The 20610-nt window shown below is 36.4% G+C and overlaps 5 protein-coding genes across 12 annotated transcripts; 1 reads left to right on the top strand and 4 right to left on the bottom strand.

The window, feature by feature from the left end:
• Window positions 1-195: 195 nt before the first annotated feature.
• LOC124301205 (protein fuzzy homolog) lies at window positions 196-2580 on the bottom strand. 2 transcript variants are annotated; one of them, XM_046755987.1, is made up of 5 exons: window positions 2391-2580; window positions 1799-2191; window positions 1306-1503; window positions 986-1185; window positions 196-878 (listed from the first exon to the last, which is right to left on the bottom strand). In XM_046755987.1, the coding sequence occupies exons 1-5, from the start codon at window positions 2427-2429 to the stop codon at window positions 485-487; spliced, it is 1224 nt and encodes a 407-aa protein (XP_046611943.1). In that variant the 5' UTR covers window positions 2430-2580; the 3' UTR covers window positions 196-484. The 2 variants fall into 2 exon arrangements, with proteins under 2 accessions (XP_046611943.1, XP_046611942.1); XM_046755986.1 differs by having other exon boundaries at window positions 2439-2580.
• Window positions 2581-3304: 724 nt separating this feature from the next.
• Window positions 3305-7968, bottom strand: LOC124301201 (beta-galactosidase-1-like protein 2). 2 transcript variants are annotated; one of them, XM_046755981.1, is made up of 9 exons: window positions 7673-7968; window positions 6390-6591; window positions 6082-6267; window positions 5692-5833; window positions 5233-5545; window positions 4853-4990; window positions 4315-4502; window positions 3987-4231; window positions 3305-3904 (listed from the first exon to the last, which is right to left on the bottom strand). In XM_046755981.1, the coding sequence occupies exons 2-9, from the start codon at window positions 6587-6589 to the stop codon at window positions 3391-3393; spliced, it is 1926 nt and encodes a 641-aa protein (XP_046611937.1). In that variant the 5' UTR covers window positions 6590-6591; window positions 7673-7968; the 3' UTR covers window positions 3305-3390. The 2 variants fall into 2 exon arrangements, with proteins under 2 accessions (XP_046611937.1, XP_046611938.1); XM_046755982.1 differs by lacking the exon at window positions 7673-7968 and adding an exon at window positions 6696-7006.
• Window positions 7969-8347: 379 nt separating this feature from the next.
• Window positions 8348-12449, bottom strand: LOC124301199 (beta-galactosidase-1-like protein 2). 6 transcript variants are annotated; one of them, XM_046755975.1, is made up of 9 exons: window positions 11974-12448; window positions 11689-11890; window positions 11382-11567; window positions 11090-11231; window positions 10555-10906; window positions 10126-10263; window positions 9694-9881; window positions 9375-9619; window positions 8348-9286 (listed from the first exon to the last, which is right to left on the bottom strand). In XM_046755975.1, exons 2-9 carry the CDS (start codon window positions 11886-11888, stop codon window positions 8776-8778), a joined length of 1962 nt encoding a protein of 653 aa, XP_046611931.1. In that variant the 5' UTR covers window positions 11889-11890; window positions 11974-12448; the 3' UTR covers window positions 8348-8775. The 6 variants fall into 6 exon arrangements, with proteins under 6 accessions (XP_046611931.1, XP_046611932.1, XP_046611934.1 ...); XM_046755976.1 differs by having other exon boundaries at window positions 12091-12448; XM_046755978.1 differs by having other exon boundaries at window positions 11204-11231; window positions 11689-12449.
• Window positions 12450-15973: 3524 nt separating this feature from the next.
• On the top strand, window positions 15974-16433 carry LOC124301208 (histone H3-like). Its single transcript, XM_046755991.1, has one exon. It carries the CDS (start codon window positions 15991-15993, stop codon window positions 16399-16401), a length of 411 nt encoding a protein of 136 aa, XP_046611947.1. The 5' UTR covers window positions 15974-15990; the 3' UTR covers window positions 16402-16433.
• A 1139-nt stretch (window positions 16434-17572) lies between these two features.
• Window positions 17573-18419, bottom strand: LOC124301206 (histone H1-like). The gene has a single exon (XM_046755989.1). The coding sequence runs from the start codon at window positions 18339-18341 to the stop codon at window positions 17640-17642; it is 702 nt and encodes a 233-aa protein (XP_046611945.1). The 5' UTR covers window positions 18342-18419; the 3' UTR covers window positions 17573-17639.
• Window positions 18420-20610: the final 2191 nt, after the last annotated feature.

Here is a 20610-nt window from a genome sequence, read left to right as displayed (position 1 = left end):
AACAAAATATAAGGACTAACTAAAAAAATTCAAAAACATTGAGGTAATGTTTTATCCTCAAAAATCAATGAATATATAGTGAAGAGCCAGGATACACGGTGCCCGTACATTAAAAATTATTTTTGAGCTGAAACAAAACAAATTGTTATTTTGAAATTGCGTGTTTACGTCAACAAGCCCATATTATTCAAAATGCACTGTCACAACTAATTTCATACTATGTTTTTGATCTATTGGTATAAAATTTAATTCTTATTATATAAGATAAAATTATGTTTTTTTCCATACAAAAATATATTCTCCAGTTTTCTGATACTACAAGTATGTAACGTTCTATTGTGGTCAAGTATCTATATAATTCTATTTATTCACTAGGCTTATTTTCAGAAATTATTATTATAAAAATATTAACAGCTGTATAATATGTTGTAGTCGAATAATCGATGTCATTATATAATTAAACAAAAACAGTTTCAAGAAACTGCTACCAAAAAACTTGTTTATCAGCAAGGAGCGATTTGAGAGTTTTTTGGGAAATAAGTCTCATCGTATGTGTAGGAACTATGGACGTATATAATACGCAAAAGACATACTCGCCCTCTTTGAGAGCATGACATTTGTGAAACTCTGAACACCAGTAAGTTTCTTTAGCACCTTCGAATACCTGCCCGTGTTTCGACTCCGACGGCTTTACCGACTCGTCGATTTCTTCAGTATCTCGATTCGAAGACGGGCCGGAAAGCAAAAATGTTTCCACAGCTTGATAGTAAAATGTTCTTAAAATATCCAATCTATGTGTTCCACTGACTCGGTTCTTCGAGTTTTGGGAATTCCGACTCAGAACAAATTTTCCTATCACATGATTAGCCAACAAAAATCTGGAATCGAAAAAATTTTTAATAAACCCTATATCTCTGGTTCCTTTCCGTCAGGCGCAAAGTTTACTACTGTCAACTCTACTATAATTATCTTCAGATTATTTTACCCTAATATCTCAGAATCCAATGATACACTGGCAGGAAAATTTCTGGGATAGCATTGCTCGGCAGCTCGCAGAATGTCTATACTACTCCGCCAACTCTGAATAGCCAATCGTTCCGTTTCGGCCAACTCGGGTGTTGGTCCACACAAAGCTAGAACTTCAACGTGATTCACCAGAGTAACAGAGACCAATCTGAAGGCGACCTGAAATCAATAATTTTTTTCTTAACTGTAAGGCTGATCAATTTAAACATCTATTGAAGATTTTAGATGCCATTTCGCGTAGGCACTTCAATTCTAAATATTTAAATGATCGTCTCATACATTCGGACTCTTATTTGGAAGGAATACTGGAAGATCTCTCGCTGTGCAAGTTCCATCACAAGTTGCTGCAATTATTAGTAATTTCCTTTCAATTGGGTCCAAAGACCACCAACTCTCAGTCGCAACCGCCAAGCAGCCATGCACTAAAAGGCAGCCGTACAAAGAATCCAGACATTCCATGTACCCTTCAAGGCAGCTCTAGTACAAAACACAAACACAGAAATTATAATGATGGGCAATTAAATTTCTTGCATTTTAAAATGATCTGCGTATCACATCATCTTTTTTCTGGTGTTGTTCATATTACAGTCAAGTATTCAAATAGACTAATCTATAATCAAGTAGACCTGCTATTTCTCTCATAAGATAACTGACTGTGAAAAATTTCAAGATTTGTTTTTATGTTTGTTCAATCAATAAGCCAATCACCATGAAAAAATATAGAATTGTGAGATATTTTCTGCTGTTTACAAAGAACTTGTAGCTTTGATACCTGCAGTAAGTGATTCTCGGGACTCATAATACTGTCAGTCATATCAACCAAGTCAGTCTTGGCGCATATCCGATCTCCGATGTCTAAGCACTCCAGTAGTCTGTCAATAATTGGATTGCATACACGCAGGTCTCGCTTTAGCCTCTCAACATTCCTTGGATTTTTTATTTCATCTATACCGACGATGAGGATCATCGCACTGAAAACAGCTTCTAGAAATCTGTTTAGAACATTGTTTGTTGTACCGCTGGCTATGGCTATCAGTAATATGCTATCCTCGAATTCTTTCCAGACAACATTCGTGTCCGGCATGTCTGTGTACAGTAGCTCAATGTTCTGGGACTTCAAAAACATGTGCACACCATTCAGCGATGCCATTTTCGAAAACGTTATCTGAAATAGTTTGACATGATATAAAAGTTGAATATCTCCAATATCTTTGAAGATTAGAGCATTTCGTATACTTCAGTCATTTGCATAGGAACAAAAAAAACTTTGTTATAAAGGTAGAGAGATACAACTATAAAAATAATTCGATTCACAATTAACGTTAAAGTGTATTTTTGCATTCGCAGTGATTGAAATCTCTTACAGATTTTATACTGCAATGAAGTTTTGGGTTAAAAATCATTTATTGTACCATATCACCGTCCCCTTTTTTTCGGACAAAAACTGGTATTCCTCCGGAAGATGTTAAGCACAGTACATGAGCAGTCATTTTACAGCAAAAAAGAATTATAGATATGAGTTTTAGGTTTTAGGTACTTTAGCAAAGTTCTCACAGCCGTGAGTACCTGAAGTTTAATACCTGTGAACAGGGGAATGGGATCTGAACCAGCATGGGCAGGTAGATGGGCAGGTCATTAACCCATGATATACACAGATATAGGTATAGTATACACGAGTATAGGATGGGCCAAAGTTGCAAAAGTGGTAACTTGTGTATATTGATATGTAGAATGACGAATTAAAAGCTTTCGGATAAGCCATTGTAATGTAACTTTGAAGGTTTCTCTCTGGCTGTACGCCCTAATTTTTTTATTAACAAATTTCAGGAAGTATAGCCCCTTTTCTAACAAAGCCAGTTGTACAGGAATGCGCATTACAAAAAGTCTGCCAAGATTCTACTTTTTCCATAGATATATGTATAAGTACATATAATTCATATTATTATACAAGTATAATACAGATTAAAATAATAAAATATACTCAGTTGTCTATAGATTTTTTCTACGTATTTAATGAATTGTTTTCTTATATTTGTAAGATATTGAGATATGAGAAGACGTCAAACCTGAATTTGATACAATGACTATGTTTATACGATTTCTAAAGCGCTTCACTATGCTTAATTGGTTCTTATTTTTTGATGTTTGAACTTCATCAATACTTGGATAAGTATTTAAACAAGCTGGCGTTATGTACGAAACGCTTTGTGACCGTTTCTTTCAACAACTGATTTCATGAAACATCATGCGGTACTGACGAAATTGTATGTAAATGTCCCTGACAGATATTCGGGTGTAAAATGACACTTATAATCAGAAATGACGTCTGGCTCTCTCACATTTTTTTTTTTTTTTTTTGTTACTTCAGGGTTTCAAATCTCCCAAAATAGGGTAATCTAAGAAGCTCAATTCAATATCTGACTTGAAATGTTCAAATACTAAAATTTCGTTTTGTCCTTTCTTAAGTAAGGGCGCTGGCAAGTAAAGGGTCCTTGTTGGTCCAAGGTGACAGTACCGCCCTAAATTGAAACCGTTTACAAATACCAAACCCTTTGTCCAACCACGCAAATCAATAAATGTATCCTGAGGTAAAGCTAAGTTTATGACGAATCGGGAAACGGACGGACCTCTAGTGCTGATAGAGGGCGGTCCCAGTTTCCAATTAGTTAGAGACTTTGCCCACTTAGAATCAAACTCAAGAGCATAGATTTCCCAATCTTTTAGCTCTTTGTCATCGACGTAAACTGGCCCTTGCCACAAACCTTTTCTCTGATCAAAATTAGCAAGGACACCAAAGTTGACACGTCCCCAATTTTCTACAATGATGTCCAAAGTTTTTTCCCCAGCTTTATCAGAATTCAATGTTAACTCAGCATCTCTGAAACAATTGATTCATATGTCAGTGTCTTATCAACTGAACATACACGTTTTTTATTCGACCGGTAAGTGCTAAAACTCACTTCTGCATCCAATAACCAAAGCCATTAATATCTTCTTCAGTTTCTAGTGGTTTGCTCTTCAGCTCTCCGTCAACAAGCACCATTGCTGTGTCTTGCACATACCCAGAGATTTTCAGGGTAGACGCGGTTTTCAATGTAACCTTTTTCCGGTAGTTTATGTATCCGTAAGATTGGCCATTGCCATTTTTAATTGGCAAGTTTTCCATATTGGTCACATTGGATAATTTCACCTTCAAGTCTGCAGGCTGTAATACATAAGATATTTGAAGAAACCAGAGGTAAAACAGTGCAGGACGCAGGTTTCATTGGTAAAGAGAAAAATACCCACCAACTGATCAAGGATATCCTCAAAATCCAAATGACCGAATATTTTCAGAGTGGGATAAGCTACTTTTGATGATTCTGCAGGTAAATCTGGTAATTTGGTTATCACAGTTTGATACTTTGCCAAAATCTCTTTGGTTTTATGATACTTCGGTGTGTAGTCTCCTGCTTCAGTTATTGGCGAATCATAATCTGGAAAAAAGTTTTGCAAAACGAATATTAAAGAAGGATTAAACGAGAGAATGTTTAAGAATTCATAAGGGAATTGTAGTTAAAAATAAAAACACTGAAAGAGCAACAGCGGAAGACTTTCATTAATTAGAAATAATTATTGAACTTGTTTTTCTCAAATTATGCTGAAGTCATCGACCAAGCAGCAATCATAAAATTACGCAATGTGGTACAGATATGTATCCACCAAATAAATAATGATTATACCTAGGATCATATATCAAGATTACTCCATTGAGTTTATCTGATCAAAACAGCAAACTGATACAATTTATGAACGTTATAGAAATCAGTTTGATCTTTAGTCTTACCATAACTTGTAACGTCTGCTTGATAGTTCTCAAAAACGTTGGCTCCATTCATAAATCCAAAATTAGTACCACCATGGAACATATAGAAATTAACAGATGATGGAAAACTTAAAATTCTCTCTAGGACATCAGCATAAACTGAAACATGAAATGGGTACTCATACAATCATTGCGTTGAACTATCCGAAATTTCACGTACTTATTTTCAATGTCACACACCCTCTTTGTTCATGATGCACGAAAGTCAATGAGAACATGTGGAAAATTAAATTTTCCAGAATAAACTTCATGATTCTAATTTTTGTTAAAAACCATCTTTTCAGGATAAATATCGTAAAGTAATTAATTATTGATCCAAAACGCCATAATTTTCAAATTACCGTGAACTGGTTCAATGGAATGATACGGTTCGAGCCAGTGATCGAACCAACCAGTCCAATATTCCATGACCATAGCTGGGTGGTTGGGTTGCAATTCCTTTAGGAGATTTAGTTCTTTTTCTGGATCAACTTTAAAATTGGCCATCTGCAACACTCCTGGCAGGGACCCAGCATCTCTATGAAGAGTCGGAGTGTCTGAAGTGAAGAACATTTCAACAAGGCCATGATTTACGAACAGATCTTTAAGTTGTTTAAGGTATTCAATATCAGGAACTGTTCCATCTTCTTCAACGGAACCGTACTCATTCTCGATCTGTGAAAGCAAATAACTTTTGTACTTTCAAGTCTTCTACTCATACACAATTATTGACATTATATAGTTGAATTTTGTGATCGTAAATCTGTACATATTGCATCCATTTTACTTAAACAAACATATCTTAGTGTTACTTTATCTACCTGAAATGCAATTATTGGTCCCCCTTTTGTAAATTGTAAGTCAGTGAAGAGTGGCAGAAGTTTGTTGAAGTAATCGGTAACTCTTTTCATGTACTTTGGTTCAGAGGTCCTCAGCTTCAATCCCTCTTCGTTTAAAATCCAACTAAAAATTCGAGGAAGATTAATTCGCTTGGTGACTGTGAGTTCAAGCTGGAAATTTTTCACCATTCATACAGATGTAATGGTAATCAAGGTATCTACAATAAATGTATGATTGTAAAACCTGTTCTTCGGAATGTTTTACATACTACAAACAGATAAATGCAAATTTGATATTTTCCAGTTTCCTCCATTTTTTTCATATTATATATTATGTTTTTATATTCACCATTAAGGCCTAAGTGAACATACCTTGGGAGTCCACCAAAATCCCATTCAGCACAAATGTAAGGTCCTGGTCTAACAATCACAAATAGATCCTCTTCCTGTGCAATCTTGATAAATTTAACAACATCCAGAAAATCCGAAAAATCGTTATCTCCATCACCAAAATCGAACACGTCTCTCAGGGGTTCGTGCAAATTCCATGGAACATAGCTGAAGAGAATTGAATAAAAAATCTGAATATGTTTCAAGACTTTTAGTGTCGAAGGATAAGGAAATGAATTGAAATATTTTTGGTAGCATTGATAGCAAAATTAATAGAATTTTAAATTTACGTTTCCACAGCGTTTAGACCAGCTGCTCTGTACTTTCTTAATCTATCCCTCCAATACGCTTGAGGAACTCGAAAATAATGAAGAGCTCCGCTATGAAGGGAAATTTTTTTCCCATTCAAGTAGAATCCATCAGGTTTAGCGTAAAGACCGGAATTAACTTTGGGCGACACGTAATGTTGGTACAATGTCGGTAGACTCATAGCTGAAAATATAAAGTAAGACTTGTCAAATAAGCATTATTTTGAGAAAAGTAATATTTTGGAACACAAACACTTCATCTTGTACAAATCAGAGCTGTGAAATTACCTTTAGCCGAATAGTTTTCATCGGCGGTGAAAGGAAACTGTGGGTTGAAATCAACTTACTGAATTTGAGCCCAAGTATATTTATCATTGTGATGGACTAAGGTGACTTAAGATAAGAGATTAACTAAAAGAATGATTAGATATCTGACCACAAGCAATTTTCATACACAATAAAAATGTTGTATATAGAATTATCAGATAAACTAGTAAAGCAGTCCTGCATATTTTTTAAACAGATGCAAACTTCACACAGTCTTTCTTGTTTCTGTACTCCAGCGGAAAATGTTGAATCTTAAATTTACAGATTAAACATAGAGACTGGAGATGGTAGCAGCATTTTCTCAACAGTCAACAAAACATTTAAATTTTACAAGCCTAATAGTCTTAACGGATCTCAATCTACACTATACAAAAAATTCTTTTCATTTATAGAGAAAAACAATAGCAGCAAACCAGATTATCCAATGCAACTATGCATAAAATTACAGGACCTATCAGGACCAAGGAATAGATTTTGTAAAATATAGTTTTAAATAACTTTCTGCAATGGTAGGAAACAAAAAAATGTATAAAATTGTTAACTCTATCTATTCAGAAGCAACAAAAGTTTCAATGTATTCACTAATACTTGATTTTTAATTGCATGTCTTTTATAATCAAAAGTTATGCGATTGGTTTTTCTTTTGTACATTAATTTATTATACTTGTCCACATTTATTCAAAACAGAGCCTGATAACAAACACAAATTACGCAAAGCCAAAGAACAGTTACGGTGAAAAAAAATATCAAGATTTACGAATTCTTGGTGAAAAATTGAACAAAATACATGTTCAATTCTTACTATGATTACAAAGAGGGGCGTGAACCGAGTAGCTAAACAATGTGTACTAGACTATAACGAATGTGAATTGTTTAATTGATTGTTTAAAACGAAAGTGTCATGAAAAAGTTGTAATAAGTATTACTTCCATACATACCTGATTATAAATAAACTATGGAACCTCACTGAGGACTGGCGGACGTGTAACGAGGAACACCTTCGATTGATTTTGTGATCCCTAACTTTCCTTCCAAAATTTAAACGATCCAGCAACACATAATAATAATAGTAATGCTCATTCAACAATTGTCATAAGACCCCTGCATACCTCACGTGTCATCCTTGTGACACGTCACGAGACGCCGGCATTGCCTCTAATTTGTTTACCAAAATATTGGCTCGGCGCCAGGCTGATTCTTATTGGCTGACTCCGACGCCATGACAGGTGTGTCAGGTGATTGGCATATCTGCTTTCCCTGGTGAAAACGATCTCTACGATTTTCTAGAAATTTTTGTCAAAAATGGGACATTTCGTACAATTATATACAAAAAATTGTTTTCGTAAAAAATTTTAAATATGCATAGTTTCGCATAAAAACTTGTAAACTTTCATGAAAATTTGTATTTTTACGGTAAAAAAATTTACAAGCCGCTACAATTTTTAACAAAAATTAACAAATCTTTATGAAAACTTTGCATATTTACAATTTCGTACCTAATAATACGAAATGGCCCGATTTTTATAAAAATTCGTAGTAGTAGAAATTTTCACCAGAGTTACGTTTGTGATTGCAGGTATAAATTAGTGATTCCATAGAGGAAAAGTATCGGCTCTCATTTAAAATAATGTATTAACTTCCCTTTTTTGAACCGTAAACGAATAAGATATTCACAATCAGAATATTATGCTTTCCTCGAACGTCTAATATGTTATTTATAGAAAGAATTTTTATGTAAACATCAACTTTCTCCTCGATGTTTGAAAATATTTCTTCACTTGTAAAGTAGATACGAAAATATACGGTATATAAACCATTAAGTATTTAACAGTATTGAATAAGTAATGTGTAGAAAAGACTAAGAATACTTAAATATACAGTTTGACGTCACTGGTACTATAAATCCAATTCTCGTAGAAAAAATATTAGGTGTTAATTCGTCAAACATTAATGATCATGGAAATTTATCTCGGGGTACAATTACATACAAGCAAACAGCAGAATATATATATGGTATTTCTTCCTTGCATTTTCACTTATTTCAGGGTTTCAAATTCCCGAGAATGGGATGATCAAGGAAGCTCACTTTCACATCTGGCTTAAAATGTTCAAACACTAAGATTTCGTTTTGGCCATTTTTAAGTAACGGAGCTGGTAAGTAAAGGGTTCTCAGCGGTCCGAGGTGGCAGTACCTGCCCAAATTAAAACCATTGACAAATACTATGCCCTTTAGCCAGCCTCTCAAGTCGATAAACGTATCCTGAGGTACAGATAAGTTTAAGATAACTCGGGAAACGGATGGACCTTTCTTACGAATAGAAGGTCCCTGTTTCCAATTAATTAGAGACTTTGCCCACTTAGAATCAAACTCAAGAGCATAGATTTGCCAATCTTTCAGCTCGTTGCCGTCGAGGTAAACTGGTCCCTGCCACAAACCTTTTCTCTGATCAAAATCAGCAAGAACACCAAAGTTGACACGTCCCCAATTTTCAACAATAATGTCCAAAGTCTTTTCCTCGGCCTTATCAGAGTTTAACATCAACTCAGTGTCTCTGAAAAAATTCATTCATTCCTTAGCAACTCATCAATTAGAGTTGAGAATAAGTGTCACTTATTCAACTAGCGAGTGTTCAAGCTTACTTCTTCATCCAGTAACCAAAACCATTAATATCTTCTTTAGTTTCTAGCGGTTTGCTCTTCAGCTCTCCGTCAACAAGAACCATTGCTGCGTCCTGCACATACCCAGAGACTTTCAAAGTAGATATTGTTTTCAATCCTACTTTTTTCCTGTAATTTATGTAGCCATAAGATTGGCCATTGCCATTTTTAATTGGCAAGTTTTCCATGTTGATCACGTTTGGCAGCATTACTTTCAAGTCTGCAGGCTGTGCATACGGTACCACAATTGACCAAATGTAAAATGCATACAGGTTTAGTTTCTAAAATGAAAAGTATCTACCAACTGATCAAGGATATCCCAAAAGTCCAAATGACCAATTACTTCGAGAGTGGGATAAGCTGCTTTTTGCGATACTGTAGGTAAATCTGGTAATTTGGTCGTCACACTTTGGTATTTTGCCAAAATCTCCTTGGTTTTGTAATACTTTTCTGTGTAGTCGCCTGATTCTGTTAGCGGCGCGACATAATCTGGAAAACAATTTTTCAGAACGCATAATAAGCAAGCACTCAACAAGAAATAGCTCAGCATGAATTATCTACCAAGAAAGAAGAGTGAATTAGTCACGTAACACAGTACAAATATTGATCTATCAAATAAACAGTGATCATACTTATGATCACATGTCAAGACTACATCATTTTTACCTAATTGAGAAGGGGACGTAACACAATTTCCGTACTTTTTAAATACAAGTTTGATCTCGAGTCTTACCATAACTTGTCACATCAGCTTGATAATTCTTGTTAACATCGGCGCCACTCATAAAACCAAAACTGGTACCACCATGGAACATATAGAAATTAACTGATGATGGAAAGATCAAGATTCTCTCCAGGACATCCACATAAACTGAAATATGAAATGTAGCATTCACAGGAGAATAATTTCACTGGATCACCTGTTGCTTTATGTATAGGACTTGCTTTAAACGACATAACAATTTTGTATGGTGAACGAAATTCTATAAAAACTTGCGGAAAATATGATTAAGTGTATATCCTAGAATTTTGATAGGTTGTATTGATCCAATTGATGGAAAAAACATTAATATGTAACTTTTAGCCATTCGGAAATTTTGCAGTGATCAATTCGACACTTTTATTGTTTCCAACACCTTACCAGATATAAAATAACACTCACTAATTGATCGTTGATTTAAAGAGTTCAAGTTCAATTTACCATCGAATGGTTCTGGTGAGTCACGTGGTTCGAGCCAGTGATCGTAAGCACCAGTCCAATATTCCATAACCATAGCGGGCATATTGGGCTGCAATTCTTTCAAGAGATTCAATTCCTTTTCTGGATCGACTTTAAAATTTGCAGTTTGCAATACTCCCGGTAAAGTTCCAGCATCTCTGCGAATACTTGGTGTGTCCGAAGTAAAGAACATCTCAACCAGACCATTTTTCTCAAAGATTTCTTTGAGTTGTTTCAAGTACTCGATATCAGGAACTGTTCCATCTTCGTTAATGGAACCATATTCGTTCTCAATCTGAGAAACAACATAAAATTTGTACTTCTGAGTGGTCCACTTTTATAAAAATTGGTTCAAACAGTTGAGTATCTAAGTATATTGGCATTATGTAGCAAAATATTGCGATCATAAAATACTGATCTTTGTGTATATCGCTTTCATTTCACTCAGTCACACCTAGCAACACATGACTTGGTCTACCTGAAAAGCAATTATTGATCCACCTTTAGTGAATTGTAGATCAGCAAACAGCGGCAAAAGTTTATTGAAGTAGCAAGTGACTCGTTTCATGTACTTCGATTCAGAGGTTCGCACCTTGACTCCCTTTTCATTTAAAATCCAGCTAAAAATAGGTGAAAATGAATGGTAGATACTGTAAGCAGATACATTCTAAACAGATATGATGAATCATTATTTTTTAAGTTTCTCTGATTTCCTAACACTTTATAATGCCATTCTAGTTATTATCATTGACAAAAAGGCGACACCATACCTTGGTAGTCCACCAAAATCCCATTCGGCACAAATGTAAGGGCCTGGTCTGACAATTACAAACAGATCTTCTTCTTGTGCCATCTTGACAAACTTAACGACATCCAGAAAATCCGAAAAATCGTTATCTCCATCACCAAAATCGAACACGTCTCTCAGGGGTTCGTGCAAATTCCATGGAACATAGCTGAAGAGAATTGAATAAAAAATCTGAATATGTTTCAAGACTTTTAGTGTCGAAGGATAAGGAAATGAATTAAATATTTTTGGTAGCATTGATAGCAAAATTAATAGAATTCTAAATTTACGTTTCCACAGCGTTTAGACCAGCTGCTCTGTACTTTCTTAATCTATCCCTCCAATACGCTTGAGGAACTCGAAAATAATGGAGAGCACCGCTGTGTATCGAAATTTTCTTCCCGTTCAAGTAAAATCCGTCTGGTTTTGGATCTAAGCCGGAGTTTATGTCAGGCAACACATAGTGTTGGTACAATGTTGGCAAACTCATTGCTAAACACGATAAAGAAATTTATTTAACGACAAATGTCGGTTCTTTAGTGTTCAGAATTGTGAATTAAGTTAATGAAACTTGCCTGAATATTCTTGAATAGGATATAAGCTTAGCACAAATTTTTTTTGTTACTTTATTGCAGCAGAAAATGTCGCAGTAAAATTATTCAACGTTTTTAACCAAATCTAATGCATATTACTTTGCGGTTGACAACAAAGTATACTTCGGGATGGTTCTGCGTACCACTCAATTAAAACTTTGACAGACAATGTGACGATTCACACTCAGTTCTACAGAAACCGATAAAAGTTTATCTGCCATTAGTCACAAATTTGTCTGTATAATGCATGCATCGTGTGTAGACATAATATATATTGTAATGTATAGGTATATGTATATGTATATAAGTAAAATGTTGCATCCTTTCAAGATATGAATATACTTTTTGTACTTAAGTATGATTTGTGACTCAAATAGTGAAACTTGACTAGCAGTTATGAACTTAAAAATACATATTTCACTACAAATTCCCTTATTCTTAAAATTATGCTAATAACTGTAGCGTACATCGGAAGAGTATGTCTAATGAAACAAGTGCACAAATTTTGTTACCTTACTTTTTCTAGATAATCTTTATCTTTGAGTATTCGAGCAAAAAATTTACAATTTTGTGTGTGTACAATATACTCGTTAATACTTTTGTTGTTGTAATCGGTTTGATTTGTTTATTTATTTATTTATTTATTTATTTATTCATTTATAACTATCAACGGAAATAACTTAATATTCCCAAAATACATAACATTAATATCGAATATATAAAAAAACAATATATTGTATAAAAATTTAACAAAGTATAAAACTATAGTGTTTTCTACAAAGATTTAGATAACTAGAGTGCCTCTCTCGCTAACGCTTTGAAGTGACTGATCGGTTGGTTGAAGATATCCATCCAACCGCTGTTACTATTCGCTAACATACTCAGTCGCATAATGATGGATTTGTGGGTGTAACTGGTTAGATATTGGTTCGGTACTGCAAATGTGTGTACATTGTCTCGATCTTCTAATTGGCACTCTTAAGTTAAACATTTTCAAAATTGAAGGGCAGTCTATTAAATTGTTGAACATTTTGAATAGAAACATTGCATCTGTGAATTTATGTGTTTTTTCGAGAAACTTGAATCCTAATTGCTGGCTAATTCTTTCACAATTGTGATTAAGAAATGACATGGGTGAATCTGTTTTGTAGGATGCAAATCTTAGAAAGAGGTGTTGTACGTATTCTAATTTTCTGCTACCAACGTCCGTTTTGGGGGACCAAATAACGGACGCATAGTTCAATATTGGTCTAACAAAGGTGTCATAAAGGTTTCGATTTCTCAGTATGTAAAACAACATCCTCATTGAGTTTGCTTTGACGTGGTCTATGTGGAGATCGAACGTCAGATGACAGTCAAAAATAACTCCAAGATCGCTGGCTACAATTTTTCTTTCTAAGATTTGGTTTTCTAGCATGTATTCCACATTTGCGAATCTAGAATGGGTATTATTTCTAATGAAAAACATCGAGTAGCATTTTTTTGTATTGGCAGACCATTGGCAGACACTATTAAGGTCGTATTGAAGTAGGAATAAGTCTGAAGGACTCTTGATTTCGCAGTAGATTTTCAGGTCATCTGTAAATAGTAGAAGCTTGGTGAATTTGATGCAGTTTTCAATATCGTTGATAAAAATCAAGAATAAGAGTGGTCCCAGGTGCGAGCCCTGAGAGACTCCAGAGTCCGCAATGATAGGTTTTGATTGATAGTTGTTGATTTTGACGGTATAGGTATAAGGTAATAGGTATAAGGTACGATTCGAACCATTGTAAGAGATTTCCTACTATTCCATGACACTTTAATTTTTCTGTGAGAAGCTTGTGATTCACCGAGTCAAATGCCATATAAACAGCATGAGTTTCATTTCGGTTAGTAAAGGAGGTAATTATTTCCTCAAGCATGACTGCCAGGTTGCTGACAGTGGATCGTTTTTCTCTAAATCCATGTTGCTCATCGAGAAGGTTTGTTGACAGATGGAATTTTGTTTTGTTGAAGACTATGGAATCAAATACTTTGGCAAAGACGTTAATAATGCTAATTGGTCTGTAGTTTTTTATGTTGGACTTGTCGCCATTCTTGAATATTGGTATTATGTGACTTTCTCTCCATGGGTTAGGGAAAGTACCTTGATTCATAGAGCAATTGAATAATGAAAGCAAATCGTTTAGATGTATGGATGCTGGATAACCAAATTTTTCTGTATCGTTGACATATTTGAAGAAATTCTTCGAGTCCCCATTTATGTTTTTTTCTAAGTTTGACAGTTTCTAAGTTTTATTCAAAATAATATTTATTATTACGATATTACAGCGGATTATTTACTCTGTATCAAAACCGGAAGTTAGTCAAAGCAAAACTTTAAAGCTAAAAGGGGTGTATTCCGAAATATGTATACTCGCAGTACTGCGAGCAGAGAGAAACCTGCGAGTACTGGCAACCGCGTTCCGAAATCGCGCGACAGCTTATTGCCGCCAGTCAGTGACGTCATGAAATTTGTGACGTTGGTGACTGCGACTACTGCGGTCTGGGACGTGAGGCAGTTGCAGTCATGTTGCAGTAATTGAGAGATGATCGCGTCCTCGGTGTAGCGTTCCGATTTTACTGCGACTGGCAACTCGAAGTAAAAACAGAACGCAGTTCGAAGTTGACTGCGTGACGTCACGATCGGCAGTACTTGAAGTATATTTCGGAATACACCCTAGGGTGGCCCTTAAAAAGGTTATTTCCGAATTTCTTTGCTCCCAACAGCCTAAACACTTCCATATGGATCAAAAAAAATCACAAAAAATTGACAGCCCTCAATTGTGATCCTAAAGTTTGTCCCACGGCGGCCAAAGTTTTTACATTTAAATAACATGTAAGTTTTTCGTCTTCATGTTCATTTATATGTTACTCGGCTGCATCTTATGCTATCGCTTCGTAATTAGGCTGGATTTGCACATAAATACATATATGCTCTTTAAGTGTCCACGGTATCTCGACCGTTCTTGAACCGTTTCTTCGGGATAAGTATTGAAAGTAATTATTTTTTGCTTTATTTGAGTAATAAACGGTTAAATTCGCAGGAAAAATAATTATGGACAATTTTGATAGAATTTTATCGGATCTTTAAATGCTGTAATTCGAAACTTGCAGGGTGATAGAAAAAGAATTTTAAAAAAATGATTCCATTTTAGAGTTTTTTCCCACAGTAATTTTTATACTATATTATTATTTAGTTATTATTTAGTATTACATAGTTAACTGCATGGTGATAAAAGCATGTAATTTTATTTACGACGTTCTCGTATACGCTTTAATTACAATCCCCACCTGGAAAGATATTCGCAATTCTAAAATTTCCATGATTATGCACCTCTTGAAATAATGAAGCCCGATGCCTTTTGTACAAGTATAAATGGATACAATACAATATGCATTATTTCGGTACATTTGTAGCGTAAGTATTGTCACAATTGAAAGCCAGTTAAAAAGAAAATAGATAAAAAAAAGTCCCGCACGGGAATCCGAAACCGGCAATCCTTGTATCACGAACCCGAACTTGGCACTGCGCCAACAGCTGCCAATTCCGAATAATATGTAAATACATATTTTTTATTGAAATTATTTCCATTCCTTATTTGATTTCCTACATCAAGTATGATGTTTGGAGGCCAAAAAATGCAGTTTCTATTTTCCATATTTTTTTCCATGTTTCAATTTTTGAAGTCTATATTACATGTACATATTCTGTCATTTTTAATACATATGTATCCGGCCCTCGCCTTGTGAGTTTTCAATGTCATCGACTTTCTTGGATCTGTGGCATAGATCTGTGCATGTGGCAATTTGGCGTGGCAGCTGCAGAAACGTTATACATATCCAACCCCCCACCACTTAGTCGGCAACCAATCCACGCGCACTATAACCGTTGTGCGAACGTATAAATATGAGGTCAGGCGCTACGCGCGCTTCATAACTCTGGGATCGCCCCGTGAAGAGAGTTCCAAATCGGCTGCAATGGCTCGTACTAAGCAAACTGCTCGTAAATCCACTGGAGGCAAGGCCCCACGAAAACAGCTCGCTACGAAGGCAGCTCGTAAGAGTGCGCCAGCGACTGGAGGAGTCAAGAAACCGCATAGATACCGCCCAGGAACCGTCGCATTGCGCGAAATCCGTCGTTTCCAGAAAAGCACTGAACTGTTGATTCGCAAACTACCGTTCCAGCGTTTGGTGCGTGAAATCGCGCAAGATTTTAAAACCGATTTGCGATTCCAGAGCTCTGCTGTCATGGCTCTTCAAGAGGCCAGCGAAGCCTATCTCGTAGGTCTTTTTGAAGACACCAACTTGTGCGCTATCCACGCTAAGCGAGTGACCATTATGCCCAAGGACATTCAACTAGCTCGTCGTATCCGTGGCGAACGTGCCTAATTTGAGTTCTTCATACTTCGACTGTTGGAACAAAACGGCCCTTTTCAGGGCCACAAATTTATCACGTTGAAAATCGAATTCGTTTTTTGCACAGAAGTATCTGTGTAGTACCTTGCATTTATTTTTTGCTGTCTTATTTCACATCTAGCCACAAGTCGCTAGAAATTTCTCGAGTTGAATTAGTATGCTACGTCGTGTCTCATTTCCTATCCTAACACTAGTTTAAAATTAAAATCAATATTTTTGTATTAATTAGTGGTACCTGAGATTGAAGTTGAAATCGAAGCTTCAGTTATGAACCACGCAACACAACTTCAGAAAAAATGTTAACACATGCGTTCAACTACGTGATCATGCGTAATGTGCTACGGCAATGTGTGTTACGTCGCATTGCCACAAAATTATGTCAATTTCGAGACGTATTTTAATGACCAATGAAAATTGAATAGGCGTGCTTATTCGCTTTTGAATTTTGCAAAATAAAATTTAGTCATATGTATAGTTGGTCGATATCCGCCAATTCATTCGGCGTCTAACAAACTAATGCCGAGCGTAGAGGAAAGCGTACTGGATGAAAAATGATGCGTACCTCAACGGCTGATCTTCGTCTTCATTTTTGAATTAATTTTCATTTATATGTATTTGCTGCAAATCTATCGGTCTACCATTCAAGAGTACCAGGAACATCGAACATACGGTACAATCAGAGCAATGATTTTAGTTATTTCACATGCGACGTTCAACGAGGAGACTAACATACTCGAAATCGAGTTAAAAAAAATACGCCGTGCTGTTTATGACCTGCCAGGGTTAAATTGCTGCGTAGTATCCGAGAATGGTCTGGATGTCTCCCTAGTCTATTGGATTTACAATATCTGCGGGAATTTATACAGCGTTAAAATTATAATTGAAGTGTGATCGAATTCACTTAATTTACACATATTGCAATGAATCTAGTCGGGTTTTGATTACTGTTAAGATTGGAATCCAAGCTCGAACGGACTCACCTACGTAAACTAAAAAATGGAAAGATAATTTCGTGGATTCGAATGCTTAAAAATTTCATTCACCCTCGCAATTATCTAATCTTGGGTTTTTGAAATAGTACTAATGTTACTTCTGAATACAGTGAAATTCGATTCTTTTACAAGGGATTGCTTTAGTGGCCCTGAAAAGGGCCGTTTGATAACTATTTTCTTGGTCTGCTGTTAGAGATGACTCATCGGAGTCATACGGATTCACTTCTTCTTTGATGCAACTGGTTTTTTCGCTGCAGGTTTTGCAGATTTGGGTGCAGCTGCTGCCTTTTTTGGTTTAGGCGCCTTAGGTTTGCTGGTTGGTGCCTTGGCAGCCTTCTTAGCTTTCGATGGGCTTTTCACCTTTGGCGATTTAGCAGCCGGGCTCTTGACTGCTTTGCGTTTTTCTTTTGTGGGTGGTGTTACAGCACTGGGCTTCTTAGCAGCTGCCGCCTTCTTGACAGCAGTAGCAGGCTTTTTGGCCACTGCAACAGTCGATGCAGCGGGCTTCTTTTTGGGGACAGTTGCCTTCGGTACAGCACGCTTCACCTTGGGCTTCGGTGCGTCAGATTTGTTGGTTGGAATTTTGAAAGACCCAGAAGCACCCTTACCTTTGGTCTGTACCAAAGCTCCAGTAGCCACAGCTGACTTCAAATATCTCTTGATAAACGGTGCTTGTTTTTCAGCGTCTACTTTGTACGTTGACGCGATGTATTTCTTGATAGCCTGCAGAGATGAACCTCCACGTTCCTTTAGCGTTTGGATGGCGCTGGTAACCATGTCAGAAGTCCGTGGATGCGCTGGCTTGGCACGAGGGCTCTTTGCCTTGGCTCCTGCTGCCTTTTTGGTCGGTGTAGCCTGCGCTGCTGGGCTAGCTGATGCTGGGCTAGCGGCGACTGCCGTTGCTGCTACCTTGTCTGCCATCTTCTCTTCTCTTTGCTGTTACGACTCAATGCAGAAAGCTTCGAAATTGGTTGAGATCGACGTGTTCACTGCGTAACTGATATTCGAGAATTGTGACTGCGAGAAGCAGCGGCAGGTGGTATAACGGAGCGCGGACCATGGAGAGAGGCCCCCCGAACGTTTCACGCGGCGCGCTTCACCAGCGTCGGAAGGCCTGGCACTGGGTACACCATCGATCGTCAGATTCCTGAGCTATTTCACCGATGACCCAGTAATGTCACATCTTCACCAGGTTCTGTGAACTCTGGGCAAGATTTTACAAAAATTCCGGAAGACTTTGCTCTTTTGAGTGTTTCGAAAACGGCGGGAGTCGCGGACCATGTGTCTTGACGCCCTTCGCACTCCGAGCAAAAGACGCGTTGTTCCTGACCGAGGAAATCGCGATACGGTATAGACAAAAACGTTTTTTGGAGCCTGAAGCTTTGGATTTTACGCTTGCAAAAATTCAATCTCACCATTTTAGTGGGGAAGCTGTTATCGATATTCCAAGTCGACAAGGCCGCGTTCCGTCGACGCCTACTGTCAGGCTTTCCTCGGATACGGCTAGACCGGTTCGGAATATTTACCAATGACAACCCCGATGAAGAATTCGGCAATGGGATGTTAAGAGGAAATATCTTAATTATTAGAACTAGGAATTACGCTTCCTGGTGAAGATGTACGGAGCGATTTTGAGGAGTGGCGCGTTCCTAATCTAGTCGCGCTCGAATATAATCGTAGGATATACCAGCTTTCATACTTTGAGAACGATGATCATAATTTACGAAAAATTAATTATCAACGATCGATATAACGATCGTTGATCATAGAAAGTGCAAATCAAAAATAGAAAAGATATACGCTTTTTTTGGCGATATACTTGGTCATTCCTCTCAGCGTATCGAACGGCGTTGGTATCACGTACATTTTTTTCCTATCTATATCCAGAAGAATTTCTTCCTGAGATTAAATTTTGAATGAGTGATTAACAATAATCAATGAAAATAAACTTACAAGTGGTATAAAAATGCTTTTTGATCTAAAACAGAAATACAATGATTTTCCGCATACTACTATTTCAAATTACAGTAAATCTTACCATACAGCCTGGTTGAAGCAGTGAAATTTCAGTATAAGTTTTCGTTATAAGTTCAAGAGAATGTTTTCCGTAAAAATAAAAAAATATTTTTACAAATAGAAACTCAGAATTTTTCAAACAGTATATTATTCGAAAAAATATAGCATCTGGAACTGTATATCTGCATCTCGTTTTGTGACCACGAGACAGTTTTATATTATTGATATTGTTTTAATTGTTTGACGAATAGAAGTCAAGACAATTTCTAGAATCAGTTCGAAATTCTTCATCGCTCCAAGTAAGTATGGACTCATATTTATTTCTTGTGGCCCGTTAAATCGCATTGTTTAACGCTACACTGATTGCAAACAAGACCCACTGTATGTGGATTAATTTTAGTCCTGGTATTTGCTACGTGGAATTTGCTGTTATGCGCACGTAAAATTAATCGTTGTATAACCCGCAAGTATACAGGTAATGATGCGAATACAAAATTTTAATACCATTAATTACAGATTCCAAATAAATTGGAATGCATTCAAATTGTCATCAAGTGTAATAATTATTCATGCTTAAATTGTCATCAAGTATTTTCCGACGGCTTTTGGTACAGGAATCAAACTTATACCTGAAAAATAGTAATATAATACATGTCACGTAAATTATACCTTGAACATCTTGGAACATTTCAGTTTTTATGTTATGAATAATGATATTCCTGTGCTGAATATTTCTTCTATCAACAACAATTAACACAGAAATACATATATTTCTACTTCACTCTTTGTCTCTACGTGCAGATAGTGTAAAAAAACTGCACGGAAGACGTTTTCGATTCATCTTCCGTCATCGGTATTATCTACGTAGCTGAACAGATTGAAACTGCTGGTGATTGTGTGTATCTACAGATCAGCTGGTGACCGGCATATGTATCTTGTACAAACACCCGATCGAATCGAACAAACGAAACAGTGTTTATCTCCGTGTCCTTGAAAATCTCCTGAAGTTTGTAAACTTTCAAACTCCACGTTTCATATTTGATATCTAATCACTTTCGCTCATTCTTAACGCTCTGTGTTTGCCAGTAAAATTGCCATTTTTTTTCAAGTTGCCAGCTGATTATCCAAAGATTTCTATTGATTGTTCAGCGTGTAAAAAAATCAATTTTCTAAA

Source organism: Neodiprion virginianus, chromosome 3, assembly GCF_021901495.1.
Source record: "Neodiprion virginianus isolate iyNeoVirg1 chromosome 3, iyNeoVirg1.1, whole genome shotgun sequence".
Classification (NCBI taxonomy): Eukaryota; Metazoa; Arthropoda; class Insecta; order Hymenoptera; family Diprionidae; genus Neodiprion; species Neodiprion virginianus.
The sequence above is the reverse complement of the archived record's forward strand: the minus strand, read 5'-3'. Positions and strand labels throughout refer to the sequence as shown.

Coding starts and splice junctions, on each gene's coding strand:
- LOC124301205 (XM_046755986.1), bottom strand. CDS start 2,516: ATGACTGCTCATGTACTGTGCTTAACATCTTCCGGAGGAATACCAGTT. Junction 1,186..1,305: donor TTCCAAATAAGAGTCCGAAT/GTATGAGACGAT, acceptor TATTGATTTCAG/GTCGCCTTCAGATTGGTCTC. Junction 879..985: donor TTGGATTCTGAGATATTAGG/GTAAAATAATCT, acceptor TTTCGATTCCAG/ATTTTTGTTGGCTAATCATG.
- LOC124301201 (XM_046755981.1), bottom strand. CDS start 6,589: ATGAGTCTACCGACATTGTACCAACATTACGTGTCGCCCAAAGTTAAT. Junction 6,268..6,389: donor GGTCTAAACGCTGTGGAAAC/GTAAATTTAAAA, acceptor AATTCTCTTCAG/CTATGTTCCATGGAATTTGC. Junction 4,991..5,232: donor TTCCATTGAACCAGTTCACG/GTAATTTGAAAA, acceptor TTCATGTTTCAG/TTTATGCTGATGTCCTAGAG.
- LOC124301199 (XM_046755974.1), bottom strand. CDS start 11,888: ATGAGTTTGCCAACATTGTACCAACACTATGTGTTGCCTGACATAAAC. Junction 11,568..11,688: donor GGTCTAAACGCTGTGGAAAC/GTAAATTTAGAA, acceptor AATTCTCTTCAG/CTATGTTCCATGGAATTTGC. Junction 9,620..9,693: donor GGGATATCCTTGATCAGTTG/GTAGATACTTTT, acceptor CCGTATGCACAG/CCTGCAGACTTGAAAGTAAT.
- LOC124301208 (XM_046755991.1), top strand. CDS start 15,991: ATGGCTCGTACTAAGCAAACTGCTCGTAAATCCACTGGAGGCAAGGCC.
- LOC124301206 (XM_046755989.1), bottom strand. CDS start 18,341: ATGGCAGACAAGGTAGCAGCAACGGCAGTCGCCGCTAGCCCAGCATCA.